This window comes from Oncorhynchus gorbuscha, linkage group LG24 (genome assembly GCF_021184085.1).
Source record: "Oncorhynchus gorbuscha isolate QuinsamMale2020 ecotype Even-year linkage group LG24, OgorEven_v1.0, whole genome shotgun sequence".
Lineage (NCBI taxonomy): Eukaryota > Metazoa > Chordata > Actinopteri > Salmoniformes > Salmonidae > Oncorhynchus > Oncorhynchus gorbuscha.
Genome location: NC_060196.1, coordinates 58,678,987 through 58,697,363, shown reverse-complemented (window position 1 = coordinate 58,697,363; position 18,377 = coordinate 58,678,987). Strand labels below are relative to the sequence as shown.

The 18,377-nt window shown below is 45.3% G+C and overlaps 1 protein-coding gene across 2 annotated transcripts in view; it reads left to right on the top strand.

Moving 5' to 3' along the window:
- The first annotated feature begins 4,345 nt into the window (after positions 1-4,345).
- LOC124012616 (regulator of G-protein signaling rgs-7-like) overlaps positions 4,346-18,377 on the top strand; it is a 34,131-nt gene continuing 20,099 nt past the window's right edge. For both annotated transcript variants that reach the window (XM_046326445.1, XM_046326444.1), the window contains exons 1-4: positions 4,346-5,022; positions 6,319-6,969; positions 8,199-8,248; positions 9,531-9,661. In XM_046326445.1, coding sequence (XP_046182401.1) covers positions 6,457-6,969; positions 8,199-8,248; positions 9,531-9,661 — 694 coding nt within the window. In that variant the 5' untranslated portion in view covers positions 4,346-5,022; positions 6,319-6,456. The remainder of the gene's footprint in view (positions 5,023-6,318; positions 6,970-8,198; positions 8,249-9,530; positions 9,662-18,377) is intronic.

Here is an 18,377-nt window from a genome sequence, read left to right as displayed (position 1 = left end):
TGATTACAAGGCAAGCAGGATGATGCAGACCTAGAGCTGTAGTACAGAGTGCGCTTACACACAACAGGGCTCCTTCTGACGTCGCAATTCCAGGGTGTAAGGTGGCAAATCTCCATAAATGTCAGTGAGTGTACAAAAACATTAGGAACACCATCCAATATTGAGTTACACCTCCTGTTGCCCTCAGAACAGATCCAATATGCGGTGACAAAAGTGTTCCACAGGGATGCTTGCCCATATTGACTCCAATGTTTTCCACAGTTATATCCAGGTGGCTGGTAGACCATTCTTGATACACAAGAGGAAACTGTTGAGCATGAAAAACCCAGCAGCGTTGCAGTTCTTGAGTTACTCAAGACGGTTGCCATGCCACCCACTTCAATATCCCGTTCAAAGGCACATACATCTTTTATCTTGCCCATTGACCCCCTGAACGTCACACACACATACACAATCCATGTCTCAATTGTCTCAAGGCTTTCAAAGCCTTCTTTAACCCGTCTCCTCCCCTTCATCTACACTGTTGCAGTGGATTTAACAAGTGACATCAACAAGGGATCATAGAGTTCACCTGGATTCACCTTGGTCAGTCTATGAGTTCATTAGAACGTGTGTTGAAGATGTCGTTCCCATAGCAACGATTAAAACATTCCCAAACCAGAAACCGTGGATTGATGGCAGCATTCGCATGAAACTGAAAGCCCGAACTACTGCTTTTAATCAGGGCAAAGTGACCGGAAACATGACCGAATACAAACAGTGTAACTATTCCCTCCGCAAGGCAATCAAACAAGCTAAGCGTCAGTATAGAGACAAAGTAGAATCTCAATTCAACGGCTCAGACACAAGAGGTATGTGGCAGGGTCTACAGTCAATCATGGATTACAAAAAGAAAACCAGCCCAGTCACGGACCAGGATGTCTTGCTCCCAGGCAGACTAAATCACTTTTTTGCCCGCTTTGAGGACAATACAGTGCCACTGACAGGGCCCGCAACTAAAACATGCGGACTCTCCTTCACTGTAGCCGAAGTGAGGAAAACATTTAAACGTGTCAATCCTCGCAAGGCTGCAGGCCCAGACGGCATCCCCAGCCGCGCCCTCAGAGTATGCGCAGACCAGCTGGCTGGTGTGTTTACGGACATATTCAATCAATCCTTATCCCAGTCTGTTGTTCCCACATGCTTCAAGAGGGCCACCATTGTTCCTGTTCCCAAGAAAGCTAAGGTAACTGAGCTAAACGACTACCGCCCCGTAGCACTCACTTCCATCATCATTCATGCTTTGAGAGACTAGTCAAGGACCATATCACCTCCACCCTACCTGACACCCTAGACCCACTCCAATTTGCTTACCGCCCAAATAGGTCCACAGACGATGCAATCTCAACTAACCTGCACACTGCCCTAACACATCTGGACAAGAGGAATACCTTGGTGAGAATGCTGCTCATCGACTACAGCTCGGCATTTAACACCATAGTGTTAACACCTCCAAGCTCGTCATCAAGCTCGAGACCCTGGGTCTCGACCCCGCCCTGTGCAACTGGGTACTGGACTTCCTGACGGGCTGCCCCCAGGTGGTGAGGGTAGGCAACAACATTTCCACCCCGCTGATCCTCAACACTGGGGCCCCACAAGGGTGCGTTCTGAGCTCTCTCCTGTACTCCCTGTTCACCCACGACTGCATGGCCATGCATGCCTCCAACTCAATCATCAAGTTTGCGGATGACACAACAGTGGTAGGCTTGATTACCAACAACGACGAGACGGCCTACAAGGAGGAGGTGAGGGCCCTCGGAGTGTGGTGTCAGGAAAATAACCTCACACTCAACGTCAACAAAACTAAGGAGATGATTGTGGACTTCAGGAAACAGCAGAGGGAACACCCCCCTATCCACATTGATGGGACAGTAGTGGAGAGGGTAGTAAGTTTTAAGTTCCTCGGCGTACACATCACAGACAAACTGAATTGGTCCACCCACACAGACAGCATCGTGAAGAAGGCGCAGCAGCGCCTCTTCAACCTCAGGAGGCTGAAGAAATTTGGCTTGTCACCAAAAGTACTCACAAACTTCTACAGAGCACAATCGAGAGCATCCTGTCGGGCTGTATCACCGCCTGGTACGGCAACTGCTCCGCCCACAACCGTAAGGCTCTCCAGAGGGTAGTGAGGTCTGCACAACGCATCACCGGGGGCAAACTACCTACCCTCCAGGATACCTACACCACCCGATGTTACAGGAAGGCCATAAAGATCATCAAGGACATCAACCACCCGAGCCACTGCCTGTTCACCCCACTATCGTACAGAAGGCGAGGTCAGTACAGGTGCATCAAAGCTGGGACCGAGAGACTGAAAAACAGCTTCTATCTCAAGGCCATCAGACTGTTAAACAGCCACCACTAACATTGAGTGGCTGCTGCCAACACACTGATAATAATGGGAATTGATGGGAAATTATGTAAAATATATCACAAGCCACTTTAAACAATGCTACCTAATATAATGTTTACTGTCACAAATACTTATTTTCCACCATCATTTGCAAATAAATTCATTAAAAATCCTACAATGTGATTTTCTGGATTATTTTTCTCATTTTGTCTGTCATAGTTGAAGTGTACCTATGATGAAAATAACAGGCCTCTCTCATCTTTTTAAGTGGCAGAACTTGCACAATTGGTGGCTGACTAAATACTTTTTTGCCCCACTGTATACAGTGTTGTAACAATGTACAAATGGTTAAAGTACACAAGGGAAAATATATAAGCATAAATATGGGTTGTATTTACAATGGTGTTTGTTCTTCACTGGTTGCCCTTTTCTTGTGGCAACAGGTCGCAAGTCTTGCTGCTGTGATGGCTCACTGTGGAATTTCACCCAGTAGATATGGGAGTTTATCAAAATTGGGTTTGTTTTCGAATTCCTTGTGGATCTGTGTAATCTGAGGGAAATATGTCTCTCTAATATGGTCATACATTGGGCAGGAGGTTAGGAAGTGCAGCTCAGTTTCCACCTCATTTTGTGTGCAGTGAGCATGTCTGCCTACGGCGGCCTTTCTCAATAGCAAGGCTATGCTCACTGAGTCTGTACATAGTCAAAACTTTCCTTAAGTTTGGGTCAGTCACAGTGGTCAGGTATTCTGCCACTGTGTACTTTAATAAGCCTGGGGACAACGTTAGGATTGGAGAGGTTGATTTCGGGTTAAGGGGACTCAGGAACAGCAGAATACTGATTGAGGCAGAGAATTGACACCTAGTGGGATGAGCATCACACTTCCCTGACCCACCGTTCAGTACAATATTTTTGATCAGAATCACCTTTATTTGCTAAGTACAATTACACATCCTCAGAATGTTACCTGGTGATATGGTGCTGCTAGACAACATACTCAGAATGTTACCTGGTGATATGGTGCTGCTAGACAACATACTCAGAATGTTACCTGGTGATATGGTGCTGCTAGACAACATACTCAGCATGTTATCTGGTGATATGGTGCTGCTATTGATAGATACTCAGAATGTTACCTGGTGATATGGTGCTCATTTGCAGCAACGACCTGGGGAATAGTTACAGGGGAGAGGAGGGGGGATGAATGAGCCAATTGTAAACTGGTGATTATTAGGTGACTGTAATGGTTTGAGGGTCAGATTGGGAATTTAGCCAGGACACCGGGGTTAACCCCCCTACTCTTACGATAAGTGCCCTTTAATGACCTCAGAGAGTCAGGAAACCCGTTTAACGTCCCATCCAAAAGACAGCATCCTACACAGGGCAATGTCCCCAATCACTGCCCTGGTGTTATTGGGATATTTTTTTTAGACTAGAGGAAAGAGTGCCTCCTATTGGGCCTCCAACACCACTTCCAGCAGCATCTGGTCTCCCATCCAGGAACTGACCAGGACCAACCCTGCTTAGCTTCAGAAGCAAGCCAACAGTGGTGCGCAGGGTTGAACACTGCTGGCTATATAGTGGGTACATGGTTGATATTCCATGTATTTACAGTATCAGTATGACTATATCTAAATGCAGAGGGTAATGCAGTACAGTGCCGTTATTTAGAGTACAGTTCAGAGATGGCATGACACCATGTGCAAAGTCCTTTGTTGGCCTACATTGTGCAAACCAAAGATATGGATAATAAAAACATACTGTTCAAATAACAAAATAAGATCGTTTTCAAATTATTGAAGTTAATTTGAACATTTTATTGAATATAAACAACTTATTTTGAATGATCTTCCATCCCGTCACTGACATTGTTAAAATAGCTCAGGCAGCTACAGAAAAGTTCCCTCCCTTCACTAATTCCATTCAAAGGAAGCTTCCTAACCCCGGGGAGTTCAGAAGTGTTTTTCCACGACACACCTAAAATGTGTGAATGATGTTGTATTGTACAGAGCGCTTGAAGAGACAACACGGCAAGCTGAGACGGAGTTGTGGGTGGCAACACAGACAATAGGCGTTTCTGGTTCATGCAAGTGTGAGATTTAAAAAGGTCTGAATGAAGTTTGAGACAGAGAAACTTTCTTGGTGCTTGTGATTTCGTTTCGTCTGTCTGTATGCTTGTTACGTATTCATAGATATTCAGTAACACATGCAGCGTCAGGACTCTGTTGATTATTGAGAGCATTCGGTGGAGAGAGAGAGGGGGCATCCGCGACTCCGCGTCTTGGCACGGGTGTAATCATTAGTACAACACGTTTTGCAACGGGAACCATTTACTACAAACGAAAACGTTTCGCATTAAAACGAGACTTTATATTGGACAAATCCAGCTAGGTGTCTCCCCGTTTCGTTCCGTTTGCTTCCGTTTTTGGTTCCTAGTTAACAACACACAACAGGCAATGCTCTGACGTCACAAGTGAGACTCAACTAAAGCAAGCCGAATCGAATATATATATATATATATATTTATTATGGTTCAATCAGTGGATATACTTCCCGGGACAGATAACTCTTTGTTTGGAGCCAAAATCATGAAAGCACAGGTGGCAGAGTAACCGCAGGACATCGAGGTAATACATTTTACACCGGCTCATTTTTTGTTTGTTGTTAGATTGACTGCAAGGAATTCAACTCCCCTCCTGTGGGACATAGATAATACTCCTGTTGAAAGTTCTCAGCGGCAGTCTCAACAGTTATGTAATGCCTTCTAGACAGCCCAAGTTCAACAACAGAGTTATACACAGCTTAAACACTGACATGTGTGGTTATCACGTTAATACACAATTAAAACACCAAGTTAAAAACAGAAGTAAATATGATAGTATGGAGAATACATGTTACTGATGATAGTATGGAGAATACATGTTACTGATGATAGTATGGAGAATACATGTTACTGATGATAGTATGGAGAATACATGTTACTGATGATAGTATGGAGAATACATGTTACTGATGATAGTATGGAGAATACATGTTACTGATGATAGTATGGAGAATACATGTTACTGATGATAGTATGGAGAATACATGTTACTCTTCACACCAGTCATATGTCATTTAGATGTGGGTCAAGTTGCAGGAAGACCATTTCACTCAAATCAATATTTCAAGTCAGTCGAATCAGTACAAATCTGCTGAATTTAAATCAGTAGAATCAGTACAAATCTGCTGAATTTAAATCAGTAGAATCAGAACAAATCTGCTGAATTTAAATCAGTAGAATCAGTACAAATCTGCTGAATTTAAATCAGTAGAATCAGTACAAATCTGCTGAATTTAAATCAGTAGAATCAGTACAAATCTGCTGAATTTAAATCAGTAGAATCAGTACAAATCTGCTGAATTTAAATCAGTAGAATCAGTACAGATCTGCTGAATTTAAATCAGTCGACTGGCATGACTACAGTTCATCACATTTTTGCAGGCAAGGGGCCAACACATTAATGTTAATATGTCTCTCATGTCAGTTGAAAACGAATAGGTGGTTTCAATATGTCACATATGAATATCAGAAAACATCTTTCTCGTTAACCCACATTGGATGTAGAGTGGACTTGACAGCATTGGACATAGCAGTTGTTATCATACATACTGCAGCTGGTCTGACTCATGATCTTACATCCCAAATGACACCCTATTCCCTACATGGTGCACTACTCTATGGGCCCTGGTCAAAAATAGCGCACTATGTAGGGAATAGGGTGCCTTTTGGGACATAGATCATGAGTCCGACCAGCTGCACTCTGTAAAAGTGTACCAATGATATAGAACAGCACACTGTGGTCCGGATGAATTCACCCATTTTCTGTGATTGTCCAAAACTATCATGTCCAATTCCCCCTCTCTCTGTTTTCCTTTTATAGGCTGTTCTGTGCTGGGGTCCTCGCTCCAGACTATTTCTCTCTTTCATCCTCCCTTTCCCTTCACTCTCTTTCTCCACCTGCACATCAGTCCCTCCATCCTTCCTTGTCTCTTAACTCCACCCAGTGGCACTGGCCATCATGCGTCGGTACAGCTCCGAGGGGTCTCTACTCGATATGGATTTCCTGCCGCGGAGGAAAGTATCCGCGAAGGGCCACAACTACCACAGCCGGGACGGGGAGTCAGGTACCTACAACCCCGACCTGGAAGGTGACGAACTGGATGGGCGAACCACCTCTTTCCCCCCTACCCCTATCATCGTGGAGCCTGGAGCCAGCCACGGGAGGGGGGAGTTGAGCAGGGATCACAGCATCAGTGTGGAGAACTTCACAGAACTGGGGATGCTAGAGGGTAAGGGATTTCTTGGAGTGGTGAACCTCAATGAAGGATGTAGGGCATATAGTGACGGGCAGTTGGCGCCGGGGACGACGGGCCGCAGCACAGAGAGCGTGGGTAGCGACAACCAGCCACCGCCCTCTCCCTCGCTCTCAACCTCTGGCTTCAGCCCCTTGTCCTTGAAGTCACAACAACGGTCCCACACCAGAGCCAAGCTGTCCGCAGCCAAGCTACACCTGAAGAGCCTGTTTGGGCAGGTAAAGGGGAATGTGGGAGGTCAGGATCACTAGAGGAGTGGTCCCTGGCAGTGTTTAGGGTATTGGGTGTTTTAGGACTGGCAGTGTGGGAATGGATAGCTTGTGTGTGTTCGATGGGTTTTGACTAGGTGCGTTAGTTCTAGATTTCCGGGTGCACCATTTCAGACCCTTCCATTGGACCTTGTGAAATCTCTACTCCAATCAGGGAAGTGTATGAGTCTGTTTCCTCTCAGTAGTCATTCCAACCTTGAGATTCATCCGACAGAGTGTTACTTATAAAGCGCTTGTGTTAATGTCATAGGTCACACTAAGTTGACAAAGGATTAAATAATCATGCTCAACAGCAAACATTTACCTCTAATATTCTCAATTTGATTTAAATATTGTCACGTGTAACAGATGTGAAACGGCTAGCTTAGTTAGCGGTGGTGCTGGTGTAACAGATGTGAAACGGCTAGCTTAGTTAGCGGTGGTGCTGGTGTAACAGATGTGAAACGGCTAGCTTAGTTAGCGGTGGTGCTGGTGTAACAGATGTGAAACGGCTAGCTTAGTTAGCGGTGGTGCTGGTGTAACAGATGTGAAACGGCTAGCTTAGTTAGCGGTGGTGCTGGTGTAACGGATGTGAAACAGCTAGCTTAGTTAGCGGTGGTGCTGGTGTAACAGATGTGAAACGGCTAGCTTAGTTAGCGGTGGTGCTGGTGCAACAGATGTGAAACGGCTAGCTTAGTTAGCGGTGGTGCTGGTGTAACAGATGTGAAACGGCTAGCTTAGTTAGCGGTGGTGCTGGTGTAACGGATGTGAAACGGCTAGCTTAGTTAGCGGTGGTGCTGGTGTAAAGGATGTGAAACGGCTAGCTTAGTTAGCGGTGGTGCTGGTGTAACGGATGTGAAATGGCTAGCTTAGTTAGCGGTGGTTCGCACCACAAGCATTTCGCTACACTCGCATTAACATCTGCTAACCATGTGTATGTGACAAATACAATTTGATTTGATTTGAATAGCGTTTCAATCGGTGACGTCACTTGCTCTGAGACCTTGAAGTAGTAGTTCCCCTTGCTCTGCAAGGGCCGCGGCTTTTGTGGAGCGATGGGTAACGATGCTTCGTGGGGTGACTGTTGTTGATGTGTGCAGAGGGTCCCTGGTTTGCGCCCGGTATGGGCGAGGGGACAGTTTAAAGTTATACTGTTACACATACATTTGGAAACAAACTAATTCTGTCTGTATTTCCAGAGTCCCCATTCATCACATTCCAACCTGTTTAACCCAGAACAGAGAGACAGGTGAGGTCATCGACTGTGGACAATTAATGAGGACAATAGACTGTGGACAATATAATGAGGGCAATAGACTGTGGACAATAGACTGTGGACAATAGACTGTGGACAATAGACTGTGGGCAATAGACTGTGGACAATAGACTGTGGGCAATATAATGAGGACTGTAGACAATATAATGAGGACAATAGACTGTGGACAATAGACTGTGGACAATATAATGAGGACAATAGACTGTGGACAATAGACTGTGGGCAATAGACTGTGGGCAATAGACTGTGGACAATAGACGGTGGACAATATAATGAGGACAATAGACTGTGGACAATAGACTGTGGGCAATAGACTGTGGACAATAGACTGTGGGCAATAGACTGTGGACAATATAATGAGGACAATAGACGGTGGACAATATAATGAGGACAATAGACTGTGGACAATAGACTGTGGACAATAGACTGTGGACAATAGACTGTGGACAATAGACTGTGGACAATAGACTGTGGACAATAGACTGTTGGCAATAGACTGTGGACAATAGACTGTGGACAAATAATGAGGACAATAGACTGTGGTCAACAGACTGTGGACAAATAATGAGGACAATAGACTGTGGGCAAGGTAGCTTTCTAAGAGGAAGATGTCCCTGAGCCTGGCCCAAATGGCATCCTATTCCCTACGTAGCCCTTTGGGCTCTGGTAAAGATTAGTGCACTAAATAGGGAGTATGAGGTACTTTCCCTGGTCAAAAGTAGTGCACTACATAGGGAATGGGGTGGCATTTGGGACGTATCCTAAGAAGTTCCCTTTGAAACAATACCCATCCGGACCTCATTCACCAAACCGTTGTGGAAATGAGGGGTTGTGTTATCATGAAATCTGATGCCTGTCTCCTCTCTCCCTGTCTCTCCCTCTCCCCCCTCTCCTCCTTTCTCCCTATCTCTCCATCTCCCTCCCTCACTCCCCCTCCCCTTATCGCTTCCTGTCTCTCTCCTTACCCCTCCTCTCTCTATATCTCTCTCACCCTTCCTCTCCCCCCTCTCCTCCTTTCTCCCTATCTCTCCATCTCCCTCCCTCACTCCCCCTCCCCTTATCGCTTCCTGTCTCTCTCCTTACCCCTCCCCTCTCTATATCTCTCTCACCCTTCCTCTCCCCCCTCCTCCTTTCTCCCTATCTCTCCATCTCCCTCCCTCACTCCCCCTCCCCCTATCGCTTCCTGTCTCTCTCCTTACCCCTCCTCTCTCTATATCTCTCTCACCCTTCCTCTCCCCCCTCTCCTCACTAACAGTGATAAAGAGCGGAGGTCTCGCCTCCCGGTGATGCACCAGTGGAGTCAGGTGGGCCACAGCAACGCCAAGTTCAGTCGGGTGGAACTTGATAAGTGGGCAGAATCGCTGGATGACCTCCTAGCCAGTCGGAGTAAGTAGACTAGGACACCCTCCTGACCAGTAGACTAGGACACCCACCTGACTAGGAGACCCTCCTGACCAGTAGACTAGGACACCCTCCTGACCAGTAGACTAGGACACCCACCTGACTAGGAGACCCTCCTGACCAGTAGACTAGGACACCCTCCTGACCAGTAGACTAGGACACCCACCTGACTAGGAGACCCTCCTGACCAGTAGACTAGGACACCCTCCTGACCAGTAGACTAGGACACCCACCTGACTAGGAGACCCTCCTGACCAGTAGACTAGGAGACCCACCTGACTAGGAGACCCTCCTGACCAGTAGACTAGGAGACCCTCCTGACCAGTAGACTAGGACACCCTATCCTGACCAGTAGACTAGGACACCCACCAGACCAGTAGACTAGGACACCCTCCTGACCAGTAGACTAGGACACCCACCAGACCAGTAGACTAGGACACCCACCAGACCAGTAGACTAGGACACCCACCAGACCAGTAGACTAGGACACCCTCCTGACCAGTAGACTAGGACACCCTCCTGACCAGTAGACTAGGAGACCCTCCTGACCAGTAGACTAGGAGACCCTCCTGACCAGTAGACTAGGAGACCCTCCTGACCAGTAGACTAGGACACCCTATCCTGACCAGTAGACTAGGACACCCTATCCTGACCAGTAGACTAGGAGACACTCCTGACCAGTAGACTAGGAGACCCTCCTGACCAGTAGACTAGGAGACCCTCCTGACCAGTAGACTAGGACACCCTATCCTGACTAGGACACCCTATCCTGACTAGGACACCCTCCTGACCAGTAGACTAGGACACCCTATCCTGACCAGTAGACTAGGACACCCTATCCTGACTAGGACACCCTATCCTGACTAGGACACCCTCCTGACCAGTAGACTAGGACACCCTATCCTGACTAGGACACCCTATCCTGACTAGGACACCCTCCTGACCAGTAGACTAGGACACCTTATCCTGACTAGGACACCCTCCTGACCAGTAGACTAGGACACCCTATCCTGACTAGGACACCCTCCTGACCAGTAGACTAGGACACCCTATCCTGACTAGGACACCCTATCCTGACTAGGACACCCTATCCTGACTAGGACACCCTCCTGACCAGTAGACTAGGACACCCTATCCTGACCAGTAGACTAGGACACCCTATCCTGACCAGTAGACTAGGACACCCTATCCTGACTAGGACACCCTCCTGACCAGTAGACTAGGACACCCTATCCTGACTAGTAGACTAGGACACCCTATCCTGACTAGGACACCCTCCTGACCAGTAGACTAGGACACCCTATCCTGACTAGGACACCCTATCCTGACTAGGACACCCTCCTGACCAGTAGACTAGGACACCATATCCTGACTAGGACACCCTCCTGACCAGTAGACTAGGACACCCTATCCTGACCAGTAGACTAGGACACCATATCCTGACTAGGACACCCTCCTGACCAGTAGACTAGGACACCCTATCCTGACCAGTAGACTAGGACACCATATCCTGACTAGGACACCCTCCTGACCAGTAGACTAGGACACCCTATCCTGACTAGGACACCCTCCTGACCAGTAGACTAGGACACCATATCCTGACTAGGACACCCTCCTGACCAGTAGACTAGGACACCCTATCCTGACCAGTAGACTAGGACACCCTATCCTGACCAGTAGACTAGGACACCCTATCCTGACCAGTAGACTAGGACACCCTATCCTGACCAGTAGACTAGGACACCCTATCCTGACCAGTAGACTAGGACATCCTATCCTGACCAGTAGACTAGGACACCCTATCCTGACCAGTAGACTAGGAGACCCTCCTGACCAGTAGACTAGGAGACCCTATCCTGACCAGTAGACTAGGAGACCCTCCTGACCAGTAGACTAGGAGACCCTCCTGACCAGTAGACTAGGACACCCTATCCTGACTAGGAGACCCTCCTGACCAGTAGACTAGGAGACCCTCCTGACCAGTAGACTAGGACACCCTCCTGACCAGTAGACTAGGACACCCTCCTGACCAGTAGACTAGGAGACCCTCCTGACCAGTAGACTAGGACACCCTCCTGACCAGTAGACTAGGAGACCCTCCAGACCAGTAGACTAGGACACCCTCCAGACCAGTAGACTAGGAGACCCTCCTGACCAGTAGACTAGGAGACCCTCCTGACCAGTAGACTAGGAGACCCTCCTGACCAGTAGACTAGGACACCCTCCAGACCAGTAGACTAGGACACCCTCCTGACCAGTAGACTAGGACACCCTCCTGACCAGTAGACTAGTACACCCTCCTGTCCAGTAGACTAGGAGACCCTCCTGACCAGTAGACTAGGAGACCCTCCTGACCAGTAGACTAGGACACCCTCCTGACCAGTAGACTAGGAGACCCTCCTGACCAGTAGACTAGGACACCCTCCTGACCAGTAGACTAGGACACCCTCCTGACCAGTAGACTAGGAGACCCTCCTGACCAGTAGACTAGGACACCCTCCAGACCAGTAGACTAAACCACTCCTTACCCTTCCATGTTTGCTGATCTGAAGGGCTTTATTCAGGCATAATCAGTGTCGTGGTAATGCTTCCGCTGTACAGATCTACAAACATGGAAGGGTTAGGGCAAAGGTCATCTGGGTGTCCCAGAAGGAAAATCTGGCGCCAACTACTTGATTAGATTCTAAGAGGGGGGAGAGGTATGAGAAAAGATACTAGATTGAGGAAAGGAAGCAGGGTGATACACCCCCCCCCCACCTCCAATGTAAAAATACCTATCCAAATGACCAGGGACGTTGACAGAACCACCAGAACAATTGTTTACTGGGCACCTGTAATTAGGCAATGAGGGGAGGGGGTGTGGTATATGGCCAATATACCACGGCTACAAGCTGTTCTTAAGCACGACGCAACATGGAGTGCCTGGACACAGCCCTTAGCCGTTGTATATTGGCCATATACCACAAACCCCAGAGATGCCTTATTTGATATTATAAACTGGTTTCCAACGTAATTAGAGCAGGAAAAATACATGTTTTGTCACACCCGTGGTATACAGTCTGATATACCACGGCTGTCAGCATTCAGGGCTCGAACTACCCCGTTTATAACTAGAGATGGATGTTGATCTTGTCGTTATTGAAGTGTATTGTTTCTATGGTCTCTCTTTGAGTTGAGTTTGCGTCCCACAGGCTGCTGACAGATGTTCTGATACCATTTATGTTACGTAGTCTGTCCACAAGAGACTAGGGCTCAGGGGAAGGGGGTTGGGGAGGAAATGCAAAGTGTACTCTGATCCTGTTTTCAACCTCAGCTCACGAGTGTCTTGCAGTGTGTTGTGATGTCAGCGCGATTGGGCCGTATGGTCTTTGCGTACGTCATTGGTTTCTGTGTGCTGTGCCATAAAGCTGAGTGCAGCACTAGTTACTGTGAATAGATGTGATAGAAAACAGTAAGACCGTTTTAGATGACTGTCTCGAATGATCTGGATTGTGTTCCAGATGTAGGGCTGGGAAATATGGGAAAAATATCACAATGCATTTGTTCTGTTGACGGTATTTGACAGTATTTTATGTTTTTAAATAATAAAAGTTATCCATTTTGTTTTACGAGTTGTCCGTGACCCTAGAGTGGAAACACATACCTTCTAATATCAGGCTTTCTCCATTCTGATTGGTTGAAGTTTGATTGAACAGTACAAACAAAAGTTGATCTGATTTTGAGATCATTTCCACTCTGCCAGGTAGGGCTGCACGATATGGGCAATAGAATCTAGGCCTTATGTTTAACCAAATATTGCAATTGCAATTTGACTTGCAATTTAGATTTAAAAAACACTTAGGTGAACTGTTGGAATCATGGAAATGATTATTCTAATTCTATAGTTGGAGTGTAATAGTGGGCCCTTTGAATACGTTGTTGTATGACAAGACATTCATAGAATTAGGAATTAAAATACTATTAGAATCTCTATGGAGGCATTATTGACACAGGGTCGGAACCAAAGTGTTGGTCAGTGTTTCCCAGGGAGGTGGGACCCTATAATTGTAGTTTTCTCTTTATGTAGCTTAACATATTCATGCTTCGCTTATTCCTGTCTGATTTAGAAGATACTGTTGCACAGACAACAGGCTGATTTAGGCCTACACCAGCACTGGTATCAGCCTGTATTAGCTAGCTACGTTTGCTCTGACTGTACATTTTATTAGCTAGCCAGCTAACTAGCGATTTAGTATTAGCGGCTAACACAATTTATTTTAGCCACAACTTGCGAAGAAAAGACAAACTAGCTGTTTGCAAACAGTATGATACACAAACCTAGTTAAATTATGGGACGCTTGTGGATGTACATTAAATAGCAAAGTGGAAAGCAGCATTGTTGTCAACTAACATATTGTTGCATCTGCTCAGTGGTGTGAAGTACTTAAGTTGGGGCGGCAGGTAGCCTAGTGGTTAGAGTGTTGTGCCAGTAACCGAAAGGTTGCTAGATCAAATCCCCGAGCTGACAAGGTTAAAAAATCTGCCATTCTTTCCCTGAACAAGGCAGTTAACCCACTGTTCCAAAGCCGTCATTGTAAATAAGAATTTGTTCTTACCTAGTTACTTAAACATTTAATAAAAATACTTGAAAGTACTACTTAAGTTGTTTTTGGGGGGCATCTTTACTTTACTACATTCTTAATGAAAAATATGTACTTTCATTATCCCTGACACCCAAAAGTACTTGTTACATTTTGAGTGCTTAGCAGGACAGATTTGTTTTTAAATATCAGAGCGGCGGTAACTCACCAGCATTACGACCAGGAATACGACTTGGATCCTTTGTTCGTACCCCCCCGGGGCAACTGAACTTATCCCAGAGGCTGCTCCAAAACACCGCCAGCAGAGAAGAGATATTCGGAGTGGGCTTCTAGTCTGACACAGGAGGCATGCACACCATCCACCGCTTCCGAGTATATTACTCTCTAATGTTCAGTCTTTGAATAATAAAGTAGACAAGCTCAGGGCGAGGATCTCCTTCCAGATATACATCAAGGATTGTAACATACTCTGTTTCACGGAAACATGGTTCTCGGGATATACTGTCCCTGTCTATACAGTCAGCTGGATTCTCAGTACATCGCACAGACAAGAATAAAGAACTCTCCTGGGAGAAGAAAGGCGGGGTGTATGTTTCATGATTAACTACTCATGGGGTGATTGTGATAACATACAGAAACTCAAGTCATTTTGTTCCCCCAACCTAGAATACCTCACAATCAAATGCCAACGTATTACCTCCCAAGAGAATTCTCTTTGGTTATAGTCACAGCTGTGTATATTCCCCCTCAAGCCGATACCACGGCGGCCCTCAAAGAACTACACTGGACTTTATGCAAACTGGAAACCAGATATCCTGAGGCCGCATTTATTGTAGCTGGGGATTTTAACAAAGCAAATTTAAGGAAAACGCTACCGAAGATCTACCAACAACTTTTCAAAATGCCTGCAAGGCCCTCCCCCGCCCTCCTTTTAGCAAATCTGATCATTTTGCTCCTCTCTTCCTATAGGACGAAATTCAAACAGGAAGTACCTGGGCTAAGGTCTATTCAATGCTGTTCTGACCAATCGGAATCCATGCTTCAAGATTGTTTTGATCACGCAGACTAGGATATGACAAAGTGGAGTCGCAATTCAACGGCTCAGACACGAGACGTATGTGGCAGAGTCTACAGACAATCACGACCTACAAAGGTCAAATCGGCCACGTCACGGACACCGACGCCTTGCTTTGGACAAGCTAAACACCTTCTTCTCCAACAAATAGCCATCACTAACTGGCTTCCACCCGGTTACACAACTCTACACCTTAAAAGAGGCTGCTGTCCTATGTACACAGACTTGGAATCACTGGCCACTTTAATGATGAAACACTAGAAACTTTAATAATGTTTACATACTGCTTTACTCATCTCATATGTATGTACTGTATTCTATTCTGCTGTACTTTAATCAGTGCCACTCCAACATTGCTCGTCCTAATATTTATATTTTTTTTAATTCCATTATTTTACTTTTAGATTGTGTGTATTGTTGTGAATTGTTTGATACTACTGCACTGTTAGAGCTAGGAACACAAACATTTAGTTAGATATTACTGCACTGTTGGAGCTAGGAACACAAGCATTTAGTTAGATACTACTGCACTGTTGGAGCTAGGAACACAAGCATTTAGTTAGATATTACTGCACTGTTGGAGCTAGGAACACAAGCATTTAGTTAGATATTACTGCACTGTTGGAGCTAGGAACACAAGCATTTAGTTAGATACTACTGCACTGTTGGAGCTAGAAACACAAGCATTTAGTTAGATACTACTGCACTGTTGGAGCTAGGAACACAAGCATTTAGTTAGATATTACTGCACTGTTGGAGCTAGGAACACAAGCATTTAGTTAGATATTACTGCACTGTTGGAGCTAGAAACACAAGCATTTAGTTAGATACTACTGCACTGTTGGAGCTAGGAACACAAGCATTTAGTTAGATACTACTGCACTGATGGAGCTAGGAACACAAGCATTTAGTTAGATACTACTGCACTGTTGGAGCTAGGAACACAAGCATTTAGTTAGATACTACTGCACTGATGGAGCTAGGAACACAAGCATTTAGTTAGATACTACTGCACTGTTGGAGCTAGGAACACAAGCATTTAGTTAGATACTACTGCACTGATGGAGCTAGGAACACAAGCATTTAGTTAGATACTACTGCACTGTTGGAGCTAGGAACACAAGCATTTAGTTAGATATTACTGCACTGTTGGAGCTAGGAACACAAGCATTTAGTTAGATACTACTGCACTGATGGAGCTAGGAACACAAGCATTTAGTTAGATACTACTGCACTGTTGGAGCTAGAAACACAAGCATTTAGTTAGATACTACTGCACTGATGGAGCTAGGAACACAAGCATTTAGTTAGATATTACTGCACTGTTGGAGCTAGAAACACAAGCATTTAGTTAGATACTACTGCACTGTTGGAGCTAGAAACACAAGCATTTAGTTAGATACTACTGCACTGTTGGAGCTAGAAACACAAGCATTTAGTTAGATACTACTGCACCGATGGAGCTAGGAACACAAGCATTTAGTTAGATACTACTGCACTGATGGAGCTAGGAACACAAGCATTTAGTTAGATACTACTGCACTGATGGAGCTAGGAACAAAAGCATTTAGTTAGATACTACTGCACTGATGGAGCTAGGAACACAAGCATTTAGTTAGATACTACTGCACTGATGGAGCTAGGAACACAAGCATTTAGTTAGATACTACTGCACTGTTGGAGCTAGGAACACAAGCATTTAGTTAGATACTACTGCACTGATGGAGCTAGGAACACAAGCATTTAGTTAGATACTACTGCACTGTTGGAGCTAGAAACACAAGCATTTAGTTAGATACTACTGCACTGTTGGAGCTAGGAACACAAGCATTTAGTTAGATATTACTGCACTGTTGGAGCTAGAAACACAAGCATTTAGTTAGATACTACTGCACTGTTGGAGCTAGAAACACAAGCATTTATTTAGATACTACTGCACTGTTGGAGCTAGAAACACAAGCATTTAGTTAGATACTACTACACTGATGGAGCTAGGAACACAAGCATTTAGTTAGATACTACTGCACTGATGGAGCTAGGAACACAAGCATTTAGTTAGATACTACTGCACTGATGGAGCTAGGAACAAAAGCATTTAGTTAGATACTACTGCACTGTTGGAGCTAGGAACACAAGCATTTAGTTAGATACTACTGCACTGATGGAGCTAGGAACAAAAGCATTTAGTTAGATACTACTGCACTGTTGGAGCTAGGAACACAAGCATTTAGTTAGATACTACTGCACTGATGGAGCTAGGAACAAAAGCATTTAGTTAGATACTACTGCACTGTTGGAGCTAGGAACACAAGCATTTAGTTAGATACTACTGCACTGTTGGAGCTCGAAACACAAGCATTTAGTTAGATATTACTGCACTGTTGGAGCTAGAAACACAAGCATTTAGTTAGATACTACTGCACTGTTGGAGCTAGAAACACAAGCATTTAGATAGATACTACTGCACTGATGGAGCTAGGAACACAAGCATTTAGTTAGATACTACTGCACTGTTGGAGCTAGGAACACAAGCATTTAGTTAGATACTACTGCACTGTTGGAGCTAGGAACACAAGCATTTAGTTAGATATTACTGCACTGTTGGAGCTAGAAACACAAGCATTTAGTTAGATACTACTGCACTGTTGGAGCTAGAAACACAAGCATTTATTTAGATACTACTGCACTGTTGGAGCTAGAAACACAAGCATTTAGTTAGATACTACTGCACTGATGGAGCTAGGAACACAAGCATTTAGTTAGATACTACTGCACTGATGGAGCTAGGAACACAAGCATTTAGTTAGATACTACTGCACTGATGGAGCTAGGAACAAAAGCATTTAGTTAGATACTACTGCACTGTTGGAGCTAGGAACACAAGCATTTAGTTAGATACTACTGCACTGATGGAGCTAGGAACAAAAGCATTTAGTTAGATACTACTGCACTGTTGGAGCTAGGAACACAAGCATTTAGTTAGATACTACTGCACTGATGGAGCTAGGAACAAAAGCATTTAGTTAGATACTACTGCACTGTTGGA